The sequence below is a fragment of the Equus quagga genome, chromosome 13 (assembly GCF_021613505.1).
Source record: "Equus quagga isolate Etosha38 chromosome 13, UCLA_HA_Equagga_1.0, whole genome shotgun sequence".
NCBI classification, from domain to species: Eukaryota; Metazoa; Chordata; class Mammalia; order Perissodactyla; family Equidae; genus Equus; species Equus quagga.
Genome location: NC_060279.1, coordinates 3,049,141 through 3,069,376, shown reverse-complemented (window position 1 = coordinate 3,069,376; position 20,236 = coordinate 3,049,141). Strand labels below are relative to the sequence as shown.

At 49.8% G+C, this 20,236-nt stretch overlaps 1 protein-coding gene across 1 annotated transcript; it reads right to left on the bottom strand.

Annotated features, from left to right (window-relative positions):
- Nucleotides 1–338: 338 nt before the first annotated feature.
- Nucleotides 339–5,815, bottom strand: IL19 (interleukin 19). Its single transcript, XM_046680541.1, is given in 5 exon segments — nt 339–434; nt 1,787–1,858; nt 2,821–2,973; nt 5,456–5,521; nt 5,672–5,815. Coding segments are annotated over 5 exon segments (531 nt in total).
- Nucleotides 5,816–20,236: the final 14,421 nt, after the last annotated feature.

Here is a 20,236-nt window from a genome sequence, read left to right as displayed (position 1 = left end):
AACAACCTCACAGGAAATGAGGGGAAGCCAACTTTTCCCTCCAGGTGGCCCGGACGCAGGACCTTTCAACAGACGTGTTTTATTGCAAATATGACAGTAGGCGATTTGGCTACTTTCAGCGAGGCAGCTGCAGGGTGACAGCTGCTCACACCTAGCTTTTCCCCTCCAATAGCTCATCCCAGAAAAGAGAATTCCAAATCAGCAGAGAGGTTTCCTCAAAAAGGCCCTTATTTGCATAAAATTGGGGCCTCCCGCACCGCCCTCCCCTTCCCATTGGGCTAGCTCCCCAGGAAGCCTCGCAGGGGCTGTTCCTCCCTGGCTGATTAGGTTCCTTGTCATCAGATGGAGGAACTTCCTTGACGGTTCTTGCCAAGCCAGGCTAGAAAGACGTCAAGCTCTCCCAGAGACTTAACGGCGGCAGATCAGGCCTCCAGCTGAAACCAGGAAATCGTCATAAGAGCCTGCCTTCCTAGCTGGGCCAGGGCTTTCGGCTCACTTTCCCCACGTTCCAGTCCCCAGGAGGTTTTCTTTTTATTCATCAATTACGTATGCAGAGCATACGAACCCAAAATTATTTTCATCACAGGCAACCCAAATTATTTTCCACACACAAGCAATTAAATCACGTCAGCAACTTATAAACAAAATAAAAAATTCTTTGACCTTTGCTCTACGTTTTTATTCTTCCTGTTTTTCACAGGAGAAAACAAACAAACAAACAAATCTGCCTTCCTGGCCAGTTCTGCTTATTTCGCTTCAGCACTTCTCTCTCCCAGGAGGTCTCCCTCCCGTGGCAGCGGCAGGGAGAGCGTGCTGTCCCCACTTCCGTATGAAAGCACCGAAGACCCTAAGGAGAAGTGGCCTCCCCAACGTCACACAGTAGAGCCGGAGCGAGAGCCCGAGCGCCCCGACAGATTCCACCTCTTCCTCAGCCGGCTAGACGATGGGAAGACCCAAAGCAACGTCCCCCGGAGCCCGGAGGCGGGGATGGCGTCCTACCTCCACCACTTAGTGGCGGTGCGACTTTAGTCCAGTTCCTTAACCTATTTGTGCCTCGGTTTCCTAACTTATCAAATGCAGATAATGGCTCGTAGCAGGGTTGTGGGAAACAACTGTGCTAACCCCTGTAGTGTGCTTAGAGCCATTCCCCGCTCACAGCGAGAGCAGCGCGGGTCTTAGCCCTGGTTCTCGCGCCGTCCGGGGTCCCTGCAGAGAAGCAGAGCTCCCAGCAGACGCCCTTGCCCTTCAGAGCGCTGGCGTCACTTGAGAGTGTGGCGGAAATGCAGAAGCTCAGGCCTCATCCAGACCTAGTGGGTCAGAATCTGCATTTTCACAGGATCTCCAAATGAAGTCGTAAGAGCACGACGGCCTCTGCCTCCACCACCCCTTGAGCCGTGCCTGTCCCAGCGACCCCTACGCAAGAAGCACCCTTACCCGCCGCCCGCGGCGATGCTGGGGCGGTCGTCGGCCCAGCGGGTCACGGTTCATGCACGACCGCTTACAATTCACTGGGGATCTTCGCTCCCTCTGGGTCACCCCATCTTAAACGGCACGTGCTTCCCCTCAAAACTTAGCTCAGGTTAGGGCATAGGAAAATGGTGGAGGGATGAGGGGAGCCCAGGAAATTAGCAAAAGAGGTAAGACCAGCACCCTCTTCACAGACAGAGAATCAGGAAGGCTGCCACAAACGTTTGTCGAGGAAAGGGCGGAATTCAGGGTAGAGGAGCCTGAAGGGTGAGCGCTTCCCAGCCAGGCTCCCATCTCACCTCCGTCTCCCCGCCCTCGCCTGACTGTAGTTGTCGTGGATGGTTCTGGTTGCGTTGGTGGCTTCCTGCCTGCAGTGACACGGCCTCTGCTCCTGTGTGAGAAGGTGGGGTCGGCACCCATCAGAGGACATCTCCGCCCACCCCCCCCCCCCCCCCTCTCCCCCCCAGCTCCCCCCCCCCCCCCCGCCCCCCCCCCCCCCCCCCGGAAAGCCCGATGAGTAATCGGGGGTTGGAGCAGCAGGGGTCTGTGTGCAGGGTCACCCTGTGTTTGAGCAGGGCGTTTACTTTTTCTGGGTTTACAGCTCACCAGATGGGAAAGGGGGTGCACCATCTGTCCTGTTATCACTCCATGAATGCAACACCCCGTGAGAGAGGCACTCATAAATATTTGTTGGGTTAGTTAGTTAAATAGTTGGTTAAATACATCTTAATGTAAGCGGGACAAGGATCATGACCTCCTCTAACAATTTTAGAATGGGAAGCACAGAAAGGTGAAGTAACTTGCCACAAAGTCACACAGGAAATTATTGGCAGGGATGGGGGTAGAACCCCGGATGTCTCCTGGTCTAAGTTTTTGTTGGCCTGTTTGGATTTGGTTTTATTTCTGATGTTTGTTTTGAATAGATGGCAGTGAATTTATAGGTGACTCTTAGGGATAGGTTATCCCAGGGAGCCACCCAGAGGTTACCGGGTATAAAACCTCAAAGGGCCAGAAACGAAGAAACTAGGGGGATGCTTATGATAAGCCTGCAATCCTTGGCATGCCTCTCCAACAGGCCAGCCCTGGGATCACCTAAGGGATGCTTTGACACACGTGGTCACCCCAGGAGGATTATTTATGAGGAAACCAGATCTGACGAAGTGTCAAAGAGGAAGCTCCGGGGAAAGAGTGACCACTGGAAGAGGTTCTCGACAGTTCTCCCCATGAACGACAGGCAGGGAATTTCCTTAGACTCCAGGAACCACTTCAGAAGGCTGACCAGGGCCAGCATGCCCTGGCTTTCCCCGGGGCAGCCAGGGAACAGATGCCCAGAGTCCTTATGTGGTGACACACACATTGCTGCAGAGTCTTCCACATGGAGAGAAAAGAGTTGGCAATGCTGCTGATTTTTCTCAAGATTTGGGGGTTCAGCCCCTGATGGTCCTTGAACACCCTGTCCATGTAAAACGCCAGGAGGTTCTTGGTCACGCAGCACACGTCTAGGGGCTACAGACACAAATTAGAGAAGGCCCTGGAGAGCCTTGTCCCTTACCATCTTAGACCAGAGCAGGCTATGTGAGTGGGGGCAGCAAGGAGTGAGAAAACTGAAAGTCCTTTTTTAAAATTCATATTGGTCTCAGAGTGTCCATCTCCTCTTACTGCATCAAAGCTACTTAAGACAAAGGCACTGAGGGGAGATTGCAGTGCACTCCCTTTTGATATGGCCAGGAGATAGATTAACAAGGGGTTGAGCCCAGTCATAGACTAGAATTCTCTCTAGAGCATCCCCAATACGTCATCACTAACTTCTGCTCAAACCCTTCCAAGAATCAAGCATCTCCCTCTTGAGAGGACCAGTGTCTGAGCAGCTTTCTTGAAAAGGACTTTCTAACATTGTGCTAAAGTCTGCCTCCCTGTGACGTCTCCCATCCATCAGCACGTCTCCCTGCCATCCATTCTATGGCTATTGCATGCCAGGCGTGTGCTGGGCACCTATCCCTTCCATTGTGATGACGCTGTGTTTATCCTGGCCCCCCTGCTCTGCTCTCCTCCTGGCTGTCATGTTTAAACTGCAGAGGTCATTTGGATGGAGCTGAGATTTGCAAGGACGGAAACGGACAGCTGCAGAAATGTGTGCATCTGGGCAGGTCTGTAGCCGGCAGAGTGCAGATCTCTCTAAGGCGAGCTCCTGAGTTCCCAGCTCAGAGCAGCTGGCAGGCTGCGTGTCCTTCTGGCAGTTTGCACCTCACCCTGAGAGCCAGTGAGTTACTCCTCAGGAGATTTCTAGTTCTCTGTGAGAAGGGAGAGTCCACGGCAGGATGTGCACCCGTCTTCACCAGCATTAAAGCAGCAAGCCTCCTCGGCCCCGCAGGCAGCTTCTCCTAGATGGCAAACTCTTCTTGCAACACAAAACCCGTCTTTGCCTCCACTCCTGCTGGTTCCCTTAACCAAAGGGGCAAAAAGTTGCGTACTGTCTTATAAGGGAGGAAGGAAGCGCGATGGAGGCCGGCCTCCTCATCAACCCTTCCCTTGTGCCGCATCAGCTACCTCTAGACCTTGAGAGGAGAAAGAAATCTGGAGACACAGGCATGAGACTTGGGGGTCTACTCCTGCCTCAATGACTAACTCATCCTTCTCCCTCCTAAGGCTATCGATTTGCTCATTTGAAAAAGATAGTTTTGGAATAGACAGCCTCTCGGGCCCCTTCCAGCTGGATGTCCTATGGCTCTCATAGATAGTTGGCTGGAATAGTATTTATTGTTTTTTGGGGGTTTTGGGTTTTTTTTGAGGAAGATTAGTCCTGAGCTAACATCTGCTGCCAATCCTCCTCTTTTTGCTGAGGAAGACTGGCCCTGAGCTAACATCCATGCCCATCTTCCTCTACTTTATATGTGGGATGCCCACCACAGCGTGGCTTGCCAAGCGGTGCCATGTCCGCACCCGGGATCCAAACCAGCGAACCTGGGCCGCTGAAGCGGAATGTGCACACTTAACCACTGCGCCATTGGGCCAGCCCCTGGAAGAGTATTTAGTAAGTGATTACATCTGTTTACCACAAATAAATCAGGCACAATACTGCCTACAAGTATGAATTCGTGCAGAGAAGCCCAAGGAAAAAGTACCTCATTGCAGGTACACCTTACACTTTGTCTCATAAATACCTGAAAAAGCTGGATCTTTCTGGAATGTTTACCAGGACTGGAGGAGCTCACATGTAAAGGCACTTCTCAGTGGCCCCATCTGTGAAGTGAACTATCACCTCGTGTGTAAGTCAACTGCTCCGGAACGCGGTCACTCTTACTGCCTCTCGTCTGGACAATTGGACTGGTCACTAGCTTTCCTGCCTCAGGTTGTCCACTGTAAAGAGCGTCACCAGACTGTTTTCCTACAAGATTTTGTGTCAAAAAGGCTTTAGCTCAAAAATCCACAGTGACTCCCTATCGCCTGTGTTACAAGGCTGAGATTCAGCCTGGCTTTCAAGCTTCCTGGTAAAATGCCTCCAGCGTCTTTCCACCTCGGCCTCTCCCACTCACCTTCGTGTCCCTCACGCCACCAGCCTGGTTGCCTCGCTGTGCCCCGACACACATTCCTGGGCCTCACACACATTCTCGCATGTTCCCCACACCCCTCCCTTCCCTTTATCCACTCACCCGCAGCCTCTCAGCTTGTAAGTCACTGCTCATTTTCTCAGCCTCCCCATGAAACCTTCCAGAACCACCCTGAGCCACAGACATCCTGCTGCATTTGAGCGTGTGGCTCCCCCAATCACTCTCCAGGGATGTGGCATTTCTTGAACCCCCCCCCCCAGAGGTTTCGAAGTCCCTGAGACACGAGTGTGCCCTACCACATCAGTGAACAAATGAGAAGCCTGGGGCATGTAGATGACGCTGAAGATGAGGGAAGAGAAGAAGACAGGGGAGAGATTTCTTGCCCAGCCAAGGGCCACTGCACTGTAAAATAATACAGGAAAGAGCAGGCAGGCCAATACCTTAATGCGGTGCAGGGTCTCCACTGCGGACAGGATGGTGACATTTTGGAAGGCGTCCTTAGCTTGCTATGGAGGGAAACATAGCGACAGACACGGCAATGAGTACTCCACGTCCCCCTGAGACACAAAGACAATGAGAAGAAATTTGCTCTCCAGGTTGAAGTGTAGGATGAGGCACGCCCCCTGCCCACACCTTCATCCCAATCCTGTTCTCACGATGGCTCTTCTGATTGCTCAGAAGCTCTCTCCAGCACGGTGCACGTCCGTGGAAATCAGACACTTTCTGAGGCCTCGGGTGTGCACGGAGCACTGCAGGAGCATGGCACCCAGGAGCCAGAGGGGCACACGCTGTGCCTTCATGTCCTGCAGGGAGGGTTGGGAGGCAGCTGTCAGCCAAGAGCGGAGAGCAGTGAGAGACCCCTGACTGAGCTCCCCTTGGTACCTGGAAGAGCAGGCAGACGGCCACCAAGAGAACAGACTCGGCGCCTCGGCCTGCGGAGGCCAGGGCATGCATCTCCTCCTCCGCTTCTTGAATCAACTGAAGGCAGGGACTCCCCCTCCTCGCTACGCCCCCCCTAGCTGTGCTCTCTCAAGTCCCAGGGAGTATATCTGTGTGTATATCTCTCTACTATGACTCAACACAGCTCACTTTGTCAACAGGGGTTGAGAAGCATTGTTTTTTAATAAATTAAATAGGAAAAATGGAGTTGGTAACATGTCCTAGGAACTAGGCAACGAATCTGAAATATAAAAGCACATTTGGTTTTTTATGTTTGCCCCCAAAATAGGCGACACTCTTTTATTATAATCCCCTTATGTGTATTTGCTTAAAATCATTTGTTTGAAGCCAACTCTGAAGATGTCACCTTCTGCGGAAGACGGGAAAGGGAGGCACAAGGCATCTCCAATGACTAATCAGCCAGAGTCAGGAGAGACCGCTGCAGAGGGCAAGCCGGCCGCTTGCTCTGTCAAGCACTGAGCCAGGGGCCCTGAGAGACAGCTGGCCAGCCAGTCCCTAGGCAGGGCCAGACCCAGAAGGGCTTGCTGCCTCTTCCGATTCTCTCATCTTTCCTGCCTCTGTGTTTCTCTCTGCCTCTCTCATTTAACCATGTAAATAGGGGCATGTAACACACACTGAGAAAAGTGCACAAAATGTAACCGTGCAGCTTGTCGAGTCCTCTTGCTCTGACTTTTCTCAGCACTAGCATAGGTTGCAGACACAGAGCTTACCCTGAAAGATAAATCTTGTGACAGCGCCTGTGAAGAGACCACCCTCTGCCCAGCATCCTCCACGGTACCCCCCGAACGCTCTCACTTCCAGCCGTGTGCGTGCTGGGTAAGAGCAGCGCGCGGCAGTGGAGGAGAGGGAGGCACCAAACACAGGAAGCCAGCTGACCACCCAGCTCCTAAGTATGGCTATAACTGCTATAGTTATAAGGCACGTACGTGGGAGAGCGAACCACACTGTCCCCACTCCCACCACCATGCCCCGGATCTCCTGGGAGTCCCAGGCTCTTCTCCAGACACCCAAGAAACAGCAAATCCTGTTTAGAAGACATTTTGCCTCATCTCTCCTTAACTCGGCATCATTCCAGTGAGTGGACAGGTACGTACTCAGACCTCACCATGGAGCAGCCATTATGCTAAAGAGCTCAATTTCTCTTTTTCCACTCTCTCTTTCTGGCAAAACGAGGGAATAGACCCCATTGGCAGGGAAGTCTGTAGACTCCTCCAAAGTTCTATCCCCGTTAAAGGCAACTGGGATGCTTCTAGAAAGCCAAGTGACTAGGAAGAGTCACTTTTCCTAGCCTTCGAGCAAGATAATTCTCGGAAGCAGTGGGACGCTGCCTGCTTGTCCCGTGCCTGGGGCCTCAGACATTTTGTGCAGGAGGATGCCTCCCTTAGTTTGGTGAGGCGATTCCAGACATTTTGGCCGATTCTGATACAGTGGCAGCTAACATTCATCATACACACCACGTGCATATGTTAGGCACCGTGTCAAGCATTTTCCATAATTATCTCAGGTTCTATTTCTACCCCCATTTTAGCAAAAAGAGAGCTGATACTTAGAGAAGTGAAGGCACCTGCCCAAGGTACGTGGCCACCTAGTGGCAGAGCCAGGATTTGCAGGCAGGCAGCCTGGCCCTGGAGCCCGCCCTCCTGCCTGTTTCACTTACAGCGCTGCTGCCTCTGGGATCTCAGTTGGAGATCCCAGCAGATCCCCTTACACCAGACAGACAGGAACGCATTTCTGATCAGGTCCCACCGTACCAGTGGTTCTCCCTACATTTAAAAAAATATTTGACACTGCAAATGATTAAAGAAAGATGTAATGTGCCCAGCACGATTTCTACAAGAGAAGGGTGATAGCAAATGTTAGATCCATTCCTCTTCACTTCCCTCCTTCCTTCCTTCCTTCCTCTCTCCATCTCTTCTTACTGAGAATAAGGTACTAGAAAGTTTATCCTCTTTATGGAATACCCTATCCATTCTACAAAATATCCAACGCCTGGGACATCGCAGGCCATACACAACGACAACAGGTCACCTCTACAGCTGTGTAGGGTGAGGGCTAGAACAGGGAAGCCTCTGAAGAAGTCTGGAAGGAGCCTCGCCTCTCACCGGGCGCTCCCAGCGGCTCCTGTGTCTTCTCTCTCCGAGCTCCTTGCCACTTAGAAAGGGCTGGTCACTTTTAAGCAGGTGGATAAGAGGAAATGCTGTCAAGGTTTACTGGGTGGGTCCCCCTTGAGAGGTTATTTTTCCCCTCGTTTCCTTAGCACCTCATTCCTTCATTGTTTTCCTTTCTTTCTTCTTTGAGATATAGCTGACTAATCATTGTTAAGAAATACCAGTTTCTTCTGGGTCTTGAGCTGCAGCTTCTAAAACAAACTCCCCATTCCATGCAAATAAGAATTTCTTACAATTCTGTGTCTGCACAGAAAAATCTAAGTTAGGTCACTTTCCTGAGAGCTGAAGGCAAACTCAGGACGGCACTCCCCTGACAGCCTCACCTTGCCAGCAGCCAGCCCGAGATTCCCCAGGCGCCCCTGGCTCCAACCCACCCCATCACCTGAGGCCACATACAGCTTTCAAGCCCCCACCATGTGCCAGATGCTAGCTGCATGCGTTACCTGCACTATTTTGTCTGACGTCATGGGGAACATTTCTTTGTCTCAGGAAGGTGAGGATTTCTTTGGCCATCATCTTTCTCCTCTTCACTGTGTCCCTTGGAAGGCCCTTTCGTTTTTGATTAATGCAGAGAGAGAAGATGAGGCTGGGAGGAAGAGGGGCTTGAGAGCGGCCAGTGGCAGAGCTGGGAACAGAGCCTGGCACCCTTGCTCTTATGCCGGGAGAATCTCTATCTAAATTACTTTTTTTACACAGTCTCTACATCATGAATTCTTCAAGGATCAGGGTTTGAGGTGATGGTGATGGAAAGATAGGGTGTAGAATGTTTCCTCCCCAAACACAAACTCCCCAAGTAAACAGAGCTTGTTTTTAACAAACGAAGCCACTCTGGGAAGGGGGTAATTACAAGAGACCCCATAAGCCACTGGGATGGCAGGCCGGTAGGACGGGCTGGAGCAGCCCCTGTCCTGCAGCCAGGCTGGGGAGACAGAGGGTGGGTAGGGCCCCGGGAAAGAAGGAGGAGGACGGGGAGGGCTGGGGGCTTTTTATGGGCGTAGGTGCAGAGGAGGAGCCCCAGGCGCTGGAAGGCTGTGGTCCAACATCTTCGCCAGAATGAATAGTACTCATTGAGAGGAGCAGTAGATTGTAGTAGTGGTTACAATGTGGCTCCGGATTTCAACTCAGGCTCTCCCTCTCTGTGAGACACTCAACAAGCTACTTAAGACCTTTCAGAAGCCCCATGAGATAGGTAAAAGAAAGTGAGGATTCGAATGAGTTAATGGGCTTAAGTACTCAATAAATATTATCTATTCTGATGCTGTGTGCCAGGCACCTGGAAAAGAAGACATCTTTGTTAGGAGTTCATAGGTGTCTCCCCCTCTTTCTGGGGAAAGGAGAAAGAGTTACTCTTGAGTCCAGAGATCTCTCCCACCGCCCCCCTGTGCTTCCTGGGGAGGGGGTGAGGCAGGGGAGGTGGGTGCTGTTTTCCCAGCACCGCCTGAGCTGCCTGGCTCATAGGTCACAGATGGTGGCCCAGCCCCACATGTGAGATGATTGCAAAACTGTCCCTGCTGACTCTCACCTGGCATCCATCCCCTGGTGCTCAGACTGTATGTTCTGATCCAGTTTTCATCTCCAGGCAAAGATGTCATGTCAGGAAACTTGCAGAGCAAGGAAAATACGTGACGTGTTTATAGCTCCTCTCCAGCATGCAGTGTATCGTGGTGGCCGGGCCTATAGCTCTGGAGTCGGCCCAGCCGAAGCCGCCTGCCTCTGCTCTTGTGGCTGTCAGACTGAAAGCAGCCAGTTCATCTCTGTGCCTCTGTTTATTCATCTGTAAAATGGTGCTAATCATGCCTACTGAATATTCACCATGAAGGCGTGGCGTATTGATTAAATGATTAAACGTAAGACCTCAGCACTGTGCCTGGCACATAACGAGAGATTAGAAAATCACAACCTTTGTAATTAATTTTACAGCCCCGTTTTGAGCCCTAAATTGAGAGGAAGGAGGGACAAGAAGAAATGATTTCCTCCATCCTAAGCCTTGCTGCTAACATTTAATATAAAAAATAATGATACAGATTGAGATGGAATGGCATCCCTCCCAGGATTGCAGTCAAACTACGGATTTGATCTACAGATGTAGGGTTATATCAAGCAATCGGTCTTCTAGAGCCAGTTGACCCCCCCATTGGGATACTAGAGCTCAATTTTCCCTGTAAGTGGGGAAGCAGAAAGAATGTGACGGAAGACCAGAGAGCCAGAATGGAGAATGCTCTGAGTCTGACGTGCTGGACACAGCTGTCTCGCACTTTCCAATCCCCTAGCCCCACCCACTATCCACACCGACTTCACGAACCGTTCGTGGTCGTGCCAAGCAATTTTCTCTCCATAAAAGAGTGGAGCCTTTCTCTCCATAAAAGAGTGGAGCCTGCCCCCTCCTAAGTGCTAAGTCCTGGAGCTCAGACTAAAAGTGAGCTAGGCATTGCACAACTCCAGAGGGCGCCACGCCCACGGCCTCCCATGGGAATGTGGCTCCATGGAGTTGAGGAAAATGTGGCCCTACTGAGTGATCTGGATGAAATGGATTAGTCTATACGAATAATTTCGGTTAGATTTGAGGAAGAACCTAGCATTGTGAGGACTATGTCGCAAGAAAGCACGATAGAGAAAGGATCTGTGAAAGAAAGAAATACTGAGACCGATGGATTATTTCATTTGGAAAGTAAGCAGAGACTTAAAAACAGAAAAAATATGAATATTTCAATGTCTTGGTAAATATGTCTGTATTGCAATGATACATTTGGAATTTCTATATAAGTTTGAAAATAAAGCAAAAAAAGATAAATTTCCCAGTTCTGGGGGGGCTTTAAACCTTAAAAATTTCTCCTCTGTCTGAGATTTAGAAATGAGAGTCATAAAAGAGATCAGCGGTCACTGAGTCCAACCATCCCGCTATAGCGATGGACAGACGGAGACGTGAACCAGCCCTCCCATCATCCACAAGGAAGGGGCACCCTGTTCTCAAACTGCCATCTTCTGGCTTCTGGCTCAGTGCCCCTTCTAGCCCATGCTGCCTTCCCATCCCAGGATCAGGTGGGATGGAACAGAACGCAAAGCTGTGGGGAACCTCAAGCCTGTTTAGCGGGGAAGGTGCAGCAACTCTCCTAAGACAAGTTTGGCTTGCCTTCTCCCAGGAAGTCCATGGCCTGAGGAAACCCAATCTGGCCGCTCCCATGCTGATGGGGAGGGAAGGACAAACCTTGTCCACATCTCCGACCTCATCCCTCTTGATGAACCACACCTTACTGCCCGCTCTTACCTGGAAAGCTCTCCACTGGCTTTTCTGCCTTGCAAACACCTACCCAACTTTCTAGATTCAGCTCCAGTGTGCCTTCCTTTGCGAAGTCTCGCTCTCTTCCTTTCCCTCTCCCCACCTCCCCACCTCCCCCTGGTGGAGTTGACTCCTGTTTCTTTCATATTCCCACTGGATGGATACAAGATGCCCAGTTAACTCTGAATTTCAGATAAACACATTTCCGTGCTTATTCATCTGAAATTCAAAGTTACCTAGGCGTCCTGTCTATTTCTTTGCTAAATCTGGTAGCCCTATGCTGGACCCTCTACAGACTTCAACCCCAGCCAGGGCCAGGACCAGGACCAGCTCACATGGGGCCAGTAGCTCATGGGTTGCTCTTTAAGAAAAGGAATTTAAAAATGGAAGTACAAAATCAGAGACAAAGTGAATAGCTATTTAGAATGAGAAGTCAATCACCACAAATTACAAATTTAGAAAAGTTGACAAATACCACAAACACCGCAAAATCCAGAAAGATAATTCAACACTTTTATAAACTACCTGACACCTCTTTGTTTGCTGCTTCTATGACAATGATTTTTTAACTGCTATTTTCTATAAAGAGAATAAAAAGATAAATCAGCCTTTCCTCTGGTATGGTTCTTCAAAATGGGGTTTTGGTGTTGCTAGTTGGAATGCATAAAATATGCTACAGGTTTGTGCCCTACAAACACAGAAATTCTGACAAATCCTGCTTCCTGAGATTCCCATCAGAAAAAAAAGTATATGATTTATTTCTAATTTATACATTGCATTATTGAGTAAATTTTTCTATTTTGACTAGATTTTAATGAAAGCCAAATTTTTGACTTACAATTTTACATGTCTGATGACAGGAAGAATTTTCAACACACTTCTTCTGGCTCCACACATCTCAAACCTTGCTTGTCTTCCACCGTCCGCACACTTCCAGGAATGAAAGTCAGCACAGTGGCAGAAGGAGTATTTCTGGATGCCCTTCTTACACCAGGATGGATAGCAGGATCTTAACCACACACAGATGCGAGTACAAACTGCGAAAACACGTGTCTCTAAGGGCCAGGGGGGGCCCCAAGTCGACTGCTGCTTAGCCAGATCCCTCAGATGCCGTGGCCTCCCTAATGTCGCCTGACACGAGGAGAAGTGTGACCCAGGGGAAGTCGGAGTGGAAAAGGACACTGGTCTGAACTGATTAAGGCTAACACCCCTTACTCTTGTGAATTTTGCAAGAACACGTGACGTGGGAACACATTGCTAGGGCCCCTCCAGGGCCATGAAAGGAGCTCACGCAAGTGAGGTGCCCAAAGCTTAAACTTCCTTAGCTAAACAGTAAATTTCCACTGACCACAGACCCGAGGATAATATATTGCATTTATTTGTATTTTCTAATTTAATTTTCATTTTTAATCAAAGATTTCCACGTACACAATTTTAGAAGGTATACACATGATGAGAAGCTGTAGTCAACTGCCCCGTCCTGCCTACCCCTCTATTGCTATGCCCCACGGGCAACAGCTTTCAACGTCCAGCTTCCTGTTCTGCTGTTTGGCTCCATAATTCTAAAGAACACACATTTATTGCTGTTTCTTAACTCTTCATTTTACAAATGATTTATCAGCTCCCTACGATGGTAGATAAAGATTTAATTCTTTTATAACACCCCATACAAACATGCTCACTTCCCTCTCCCATCCTGCCAATATAAATGTATCATAATAGTGCCTCTTTTGAAGCAACATGTCACACAAGTCCACCCAACGTGGCATGAGCCATCAGGAGAAAGTGAAGTCCTGCTCTCCTACGGCCCTGTGTGTCAGCTCGCTCCAGGGAGAACCGGAAGAATGGTATCAAGTCCAGATGTCTCACGTGCCTTTCATTCCACTATCTTACATTTCTCATGGTCACAAACTCAAAATTCCTAGACTGAAGGAGCTAGACAGTAACAGCTAACAAGTATGAAGCGCGTTTATCAGCCCAGGCACCCCAATGCACAATATGGATTACCCCTTTCAGTCTTCACACCTGCCCCGTGAGGTGGATGCTGTTTTTGTGTCTATTGTTTTTGATGAGGAAGCTGAGACTTAGAGCTGCCCGGTGCCTTGCTTGCCCAAGGGCACCCAGGGAGTGAGAGGCCGAGCTGGATGCAATCTGGGCAGCACGGCCCCAGCTCCTCCATTCTTAGCGCTTCACTTTAGCAGGTGTGAGGAGCGTCTGGGCCAGCCTTCTCATTTACAGGTGAGGAAACGGCTGAGACTCAGAGAGAAGCGCCTTGCCCAAAGCTACACAGCTGAATAGTGGTGGAGCGGGAGAAGAACCCACACCCCTGAACCCAAATCCAGTGCTCTTTTCATTCACACACTCTTTGTCACCTCTTCTGACGTCAAACCTTCTTTCCACAGAAATGAAACATCTCTTCCGTCCAAGCAAAGGAAAAGCAGGCAGCAAAAGTTATGGAGTATGGCCTGAGAGCGCTCTTCCAAGCCGGCAAATCCAGGCACGTCCACAGAAACTGCAGTTCTGAGGAAATCAGACATGGTTTTTCCCTTATTGGTAGAATGAACGCTGTCAGTTGAAAAGAGCTGCTCCGGCACGGGGAGCCAGGGAGTTCCAGGGGAGAGCTGGGAGGGGGAGGGGTCTGGGCTGGAGGCTGCTGGCTTACTGCATAGTTAGACTGAGTGGGCAGCAGAGTGAGGCTGGTGGGTCTGAAATACCTGAGGTGTGAGAGCAGGCCCGGCCCAAGGACCCCACCTTGCATCCACAGTGATTCCTGGAGGAGACCCCAAGGAGCATCACTCTCCCCTGGTGGCACCCCAGCTCTTAAGATCCTGTCCATCCCAAAAGCCAGGGGCTTCACTTGGACTTCCTTTCCTAGAAGGCTTTTCTCCCCTGGATTGACGAAACCACCACCATATTCCAGGTACAAACTCCCTCAGTGTGGCATGCTGAGTGGGAGCCAGCTGTCGCATCCCTTAGAAGTGAGCTAGGATTTTCAGCCTAGGGCTCAAGCTTACAGCAAGATGCAGGTCCTCCAGGAATGCCTCTCTCGCCGCCTCACTGATCCTTTTCTGTTCCATCTTCCCCCAGCACCTGTGAACTTATTTTTGCTCTGTTTGTTTTCACTTCAGGTTGTTTGAGCCATTGGAAATCGCTCTCCCATCAAACTTGAAGCCTGAGGGGAACTGAGACCACTCCCCCGTTAAAGAGTGCATTCCAGCTAGTGACCAGATGGCTCCGTTGTTCAATCAAACTTTTACCTTGAGAATCTATGATCAAGTGCTTGCCTGGGTAGAAACTCCATGGTGGCAGGGATCTTGTCTTTCTTGTCGTTACTTTACCTCCAAAGTGTAGCACATAGTAGGCTCTCCATAAATGTTCATTGAGAGAATGAAGGAAGGAAAGATGGAAGGACGGGGGGGCGGCACCTCCCTGTCCAAAGGCAATTGCACAGTTCTATGGTATTGCCCTTCAGCCACCTGTATGGGATTTTGACAAGTTCAACATGAACAGCTTGCCTGCTAAGCTGGGTGCCTGGCGGGGAGGGCCCCTGGATTCCTACCATAAACACGCGATTCCTCTGTGCCCCTTCGTTGAAGCCTCCTAGAGAAAAATCAGAAAGGTCAGGCCCAAAGGGTTTACATGCTTCCCTCCCAGTGTCCAAAACAACCACCCCCAGGAAGGGCTGGAGGCAGGAAACCCTGGCTGTTGAAGAGTTGAATTACACGGGCCTTTTTCTTCAGTGTGTGAACCTATGTTGAGGACTAAATAAAATGTGGCACTAGAATAAAAAATTCTGAACATGACACATTTTATAGATTTGAAGAATTATCAAACAGGAAGAGAGAGAAAACTTAATTTGGCCAGCTGAGTCAAAGTAAAATGAATCGTTTGCCTAATGCCCTTGCAGCACAATAACACAGAAGCGTGTGTTAAGTGCCAGAGTAACTTGCCACCCCTAAAGCTTTTCTTGTAGCATGGTCAGTGTTTAAACACAGGAAAAGTCAATCAGGCACAGATTGTAGATGGAAGATGTCTGATTCATTTCTTTGAGAAATTGATGAAATATATGTAATGACCCCCAAAAATATGTAATGACACGACACACAAACTCTCCCTCTGATGTCCATCTATGGACCTCAGAACTCTAAATTAAAAACTTTAAAAGACTTGAATTTAGGTCTAATTTTGACACTTGCAGGCTGTGTAACTTTGGACACGTCAACGTTTCTGTGCCTCAGTTTGCTCATCTGGAGAAATGAGGGTAATAATTTCTGCCCTGCCCTCCCACATTACACGGAAGGGATGATTAGCACACAGGGAGGGACACTTACCTAGAAAGGAAGAGTTCCCTTTTCTCTGCCTATTTACCTAAGCGTGGGTTACAACATGCTCAGTGACGGAAGTGACGGGAAAAGGGAGATGACCTACACTAGAAGGGAGCTGCCTACCCGGTCTTCAGTGGGGTTTGCTCACGCTAGTCCTGCCTGTAGAAGGGTTTTCACGTGGCTCGGGGCTTGAATCATTTCTCCCGTGGGAAGAAGCAGGGCTGACTCACGTCTGGCTCCTGTAGACCGACAGCGCCTGCTGTGGTCGGCACATCTAAATGATGCGAAGTAATGGAACGAGCACTAGAGTTAGGTTGACCAACAACCCCAGGTTGCCTGGAAAGGAGGGGTTTCCTGGGACCCAGCACTTTCAGTCCTAAAGATGGAGAAGTCCCGGGCAAACAGAGACAAGTTGGTCACCACAAGTTGGACCGAGAAAAAAGAGCTGGCTTTGAGTTCTGGCTGTGTCACTTATTAGCTGTGTGACCTTGGGCAAGTCCCATAAGGCTATCTTCTATTAGCATTAGTTTTCTCATCAATAATATGGGGCCAATGAGGGTGAGACAATGTAATATATAGGATAGCTCCTAGCTGAAGGAGGAAACTCAATAAATTTTTCTTTTTTGAGGAAGATTAGCCCTGAGCTAATATCTGCCTCCAATCCTCCTCTTTTTGCTGGGGAAGACTGGCCCTGAGCTAACATCTGTGCCCGTCTTCCTCTACTTTATATGCGGGACACCTGCCACAGTGTGGCTTGATAAGCAGTGCATAGGTCCACGCCCGGGATCCAAACCCACAAACTCTGGGCCACTGAAGCGGAATATATGAACTTAACCGCTGCACCACTGGGTCGGCCCCACAATAAATGTTTTTTAATATGAAAATGCAAGCAACAGGACCATAACTCACTGAGGAGAGTCTGTGCTCTCCTCTTCTCCATCAATCTTCCTCTCATTCGCAAATAGCATCAGTCCATCACTTCATGCTCTCCAAAGCATTCTCAAATATGGTATTGCTCTGAACTCAAAATTCCACACAAGTAGGGAAGATGTTCTTATCTCCTTTTTCCAGATGGGAAAACTGAGGCTCGGTCACTGCAGGATCGTGCAGCCAGGGAGAGCCAGCACTACATCCTAAGCACCGTGGCTCTTAGTCCATGCCTCTTCCCTGGAGACCATTCTCTCCGTCTCCCTCACGAGGCAGCTTGTAGTGCTTCCCCAAAGCTGGGGGTCCCAGGTCTCCAGAGACAAATGCTCCACTGATGTGAAGTGGCAGTGCCAGAGTGAGCAGCAGAGGAAGAGCTTTCACCCCTCTCCACACGTGCTCATGGTCATTTGGGCACCAGCAGACTCAGGGCTGAGAACATTCCTTCCCTCTGAAGACGTGGAGATCCTGTTAGGACTCAAATTTGCTTCAGTCAGATCCTTCTCGAGTAAGGAGAGCAGGAGCCTCATCGCCGTGGCCGTGTGCCTGGAGAACACCTCGGCAGGACGTGTTCTGTGACCTCAAGGGGCCTTGGAGGGCTAAGAAGGCTGATGGGAAAGAGGACAGAAACACGGCCACTCCCTGCACAGCCTACCCGTTCTTATGCTTCGGTGACATCGCCTCCCTTCCAGAAAATGCGTAGTGTTACACTTATTTAGTAACATTTTCTCTTTTTTAACTATTAGAAAAGTAATCCTTGTTTTAGTATAGAAAAATTGTGGAGAATACAGAGAAATAGAAGGAAAGAAAAATGGTCACCTACAATCATCCTATCCAGGAATAACCTTTGTGTCCTTTTTGAACTTTGGATCACCTAGAGAAGAATGTTTAAAGGATGCATACAGTGACCCATAACCCTAGACTCTAACCCCCGCAAGGGCCCTAACACCTGGTCACTTATACATTCATTCAACAAACGTTCACTGAGCCCCTACGACAAGCCAGGCGCTGAGCTAGGTTCCGGGGATACAGTGGTGGACAACACCAAGAGTCCTGGCCCCCCGCAGACCTCACAGTAGTAGGAGAGACAAGCCGTTAATCGGTCATTGTCATCACATCCCCTCACCGTGCAAGCACTGGCCTCTGTGCTAAATACTTCCAGTGTATTATTTTCTTTCATCTTTACGATACTGTGGGGAGATACTATTTTCAGCCACATCACACAGATTGAGGGAACTTAGGTAAAAAGAGCTTAAATATTTGGACTGAGCCCTAGAGTTAGTAAGGGAAGGGCTGGGGTCTGGACCGCAGAGTCTGACTCTGGAGTGGGGTGCAGGTTGTGACAGGGGAGCCTGTAGAGGAGCACCTAACCTGGTCCAGGGGTCAGGGAAGTTCTCCCCAAGGAAGTGAGGTTTAACTGGAAACAACAGAGGAGTACCGGAAAAAAATCTGAATCCATTCTTTCCCCAGATCATCCTCTTGACTCCAGACCCTGCCCCAGATTCTTGCCCTATTTCCCCTGAGCTGGGGTTCTTCAAGGCGCTGCATCTGCCATCCTCACGTGTCGTGTTTTCAGTCCTTCTCCCCTGAGGGCGCCCCTAACCCTCCTCAGTTCCCGCTCACTCAAGCCTCTTACCCAGGACCCTGCTCTGTTCATTCTCCCAGGGGCGTCTTGGAAGCTCCCCTTCCTCCCTTGCCCGAAACACTTGCAAGCTTGGCCTGGAACCCCGGTTTTCCCAGCAACAACTACTAATCATAGTTCAGGCTAAAACTGCCATGCTCAAGTTCCCCTAAAGTCCAGGCAGGGTGGGCCAGGGATGTGTTGAGGAGAAATCTGGGACTTTTCAGTTCCCGGCCACCCCAAGAAAGGCAGAGCGGGGGCAAGTCCAGAGGGAACTTGAAGAAGGTGGGCCCCCTCCAGATTAAGGTGCAGACCAAGCCTTCTCCCCGTCTAAGCAGCTTTAACTCAGTGGGAGTGCTTCCCCCAAACGACCCCAGGTTTGAAGGGCAAGGCGGATGCTGATGCCAGGGTGGCACATACTACAGGAGTCTGTCGCTGACTGACTTCTGCCTGTGCTTAGCCCCGCTGCCCTAGGGAAGCTCAGAAGCACCTGGCGTCACCTGCTGCAATGGGAGCCATTGCGGGAGAAGCTGATGGCAGTGCAGCGGGGACTAAGCTTTTGCCAAGGGGAAGACACACCCGGACTTCCTCTTCCAGAGGATCCCTCTTGTGGCAACTCTAACTTCAGGGAGCCCCCAGGGCCTGAGGAGGAAGAGTATCTGGGAGGGTGCTAAGGTTGTTCAGGGTCCCATTGAAAGGAAAAGCCTAATGAGAGAGCAAAAAGAAGTTTTGACAAGGGCAGCTCCGCCTCTGAAAGCTGCAGAAGTCGGTGTCGTGATCGTAATAGTAACAGCAGCAGCAAACACCTAAGTAGCACTTCCTATGTGGGAGGGACCCTGTAAAATGCTTTATATACTCATTTAATCTTGGGTCCAGGAGAACCCGCCTCACTGAGTCCCTTTACAGGTGCTGGGTCCTGTTGCTAATCTGGTATCTTGATAGCATTATTTTAACTTAGAAAATCTGTTTTATCATCACATTATTCATTGATTCAACATACTGAGCATCTACTGTATCCCACACACTGGGAACACAAAAACACAACAGCTCCTTCCGTTGTAGAGCTGAGAGTCTATGAGAGAGACAGGGAAGTGAAAAGGACAATCCATTACAGAGGGGTAAGTGCTTTGAAGGGAAACACATTTGCTGTGGGAACAGTGGAGAGTATGTAGGGATGGAGGGTATCAGAGAAGCCTTCCAGGTGGAGGTGACACTTTAACAGAGTCTTCAAGGATGCGTTGGAGTTAGTCAATGACAGGGAAGCAAAAGCATGCTAGACAGAGGCCTGGAGACGGCTGAGGGTGGCAAGTCCTGGCAAACCCATGCTGGTCAACGTGGGCAGTTCGGACTCGGGGTGGGGAGGAGAGAGGCAGGAAGGCACGAGGCAAGATCATGAGACCCTGAGAGTTTACACTTAATGAGCTTGTGTCGGAGGAGGCTCACCATGCCGGTCCCCAGCTGTCTTTGAAGCCACCCCAGCTGATGCTGTGTGGAATAAGGGGAAACTGCTCTCGCCAAGCCATGCCCAAATTTCAAATTCACGAGCAAACAAATGATTGTTATTGTCTGAAGCCTCTGTTTTGAGATGGTTTGCTTTCTGGCAACAGATCATCAAAACGATCAGTTTAAAGATGGGTCAGCTGAGGAAGAAGAGGAGGACTGAGCAGAGAACAAGAAGCGTCAACACTAGGTGTCAATATCTTCTGAGCTGGTTGACTTTTTTCTTCTAACTAAAGAGTACAACTTGATAAACTCTGACATATGCATACACCTATAAAACCATCAGCTCAATCAAGATGATGAACATATACAGCACTCTTAGCAGTTTTCTCCTGCTCCTCTGTAATCCCTCGCTCCTGCCCTTCTCTCTCATGGCCCTGCTCCCACCCCTGCCCAGGTAACACCCATCTGCTTTCTGACAGCATAAATTAATTTGGCTCAATATA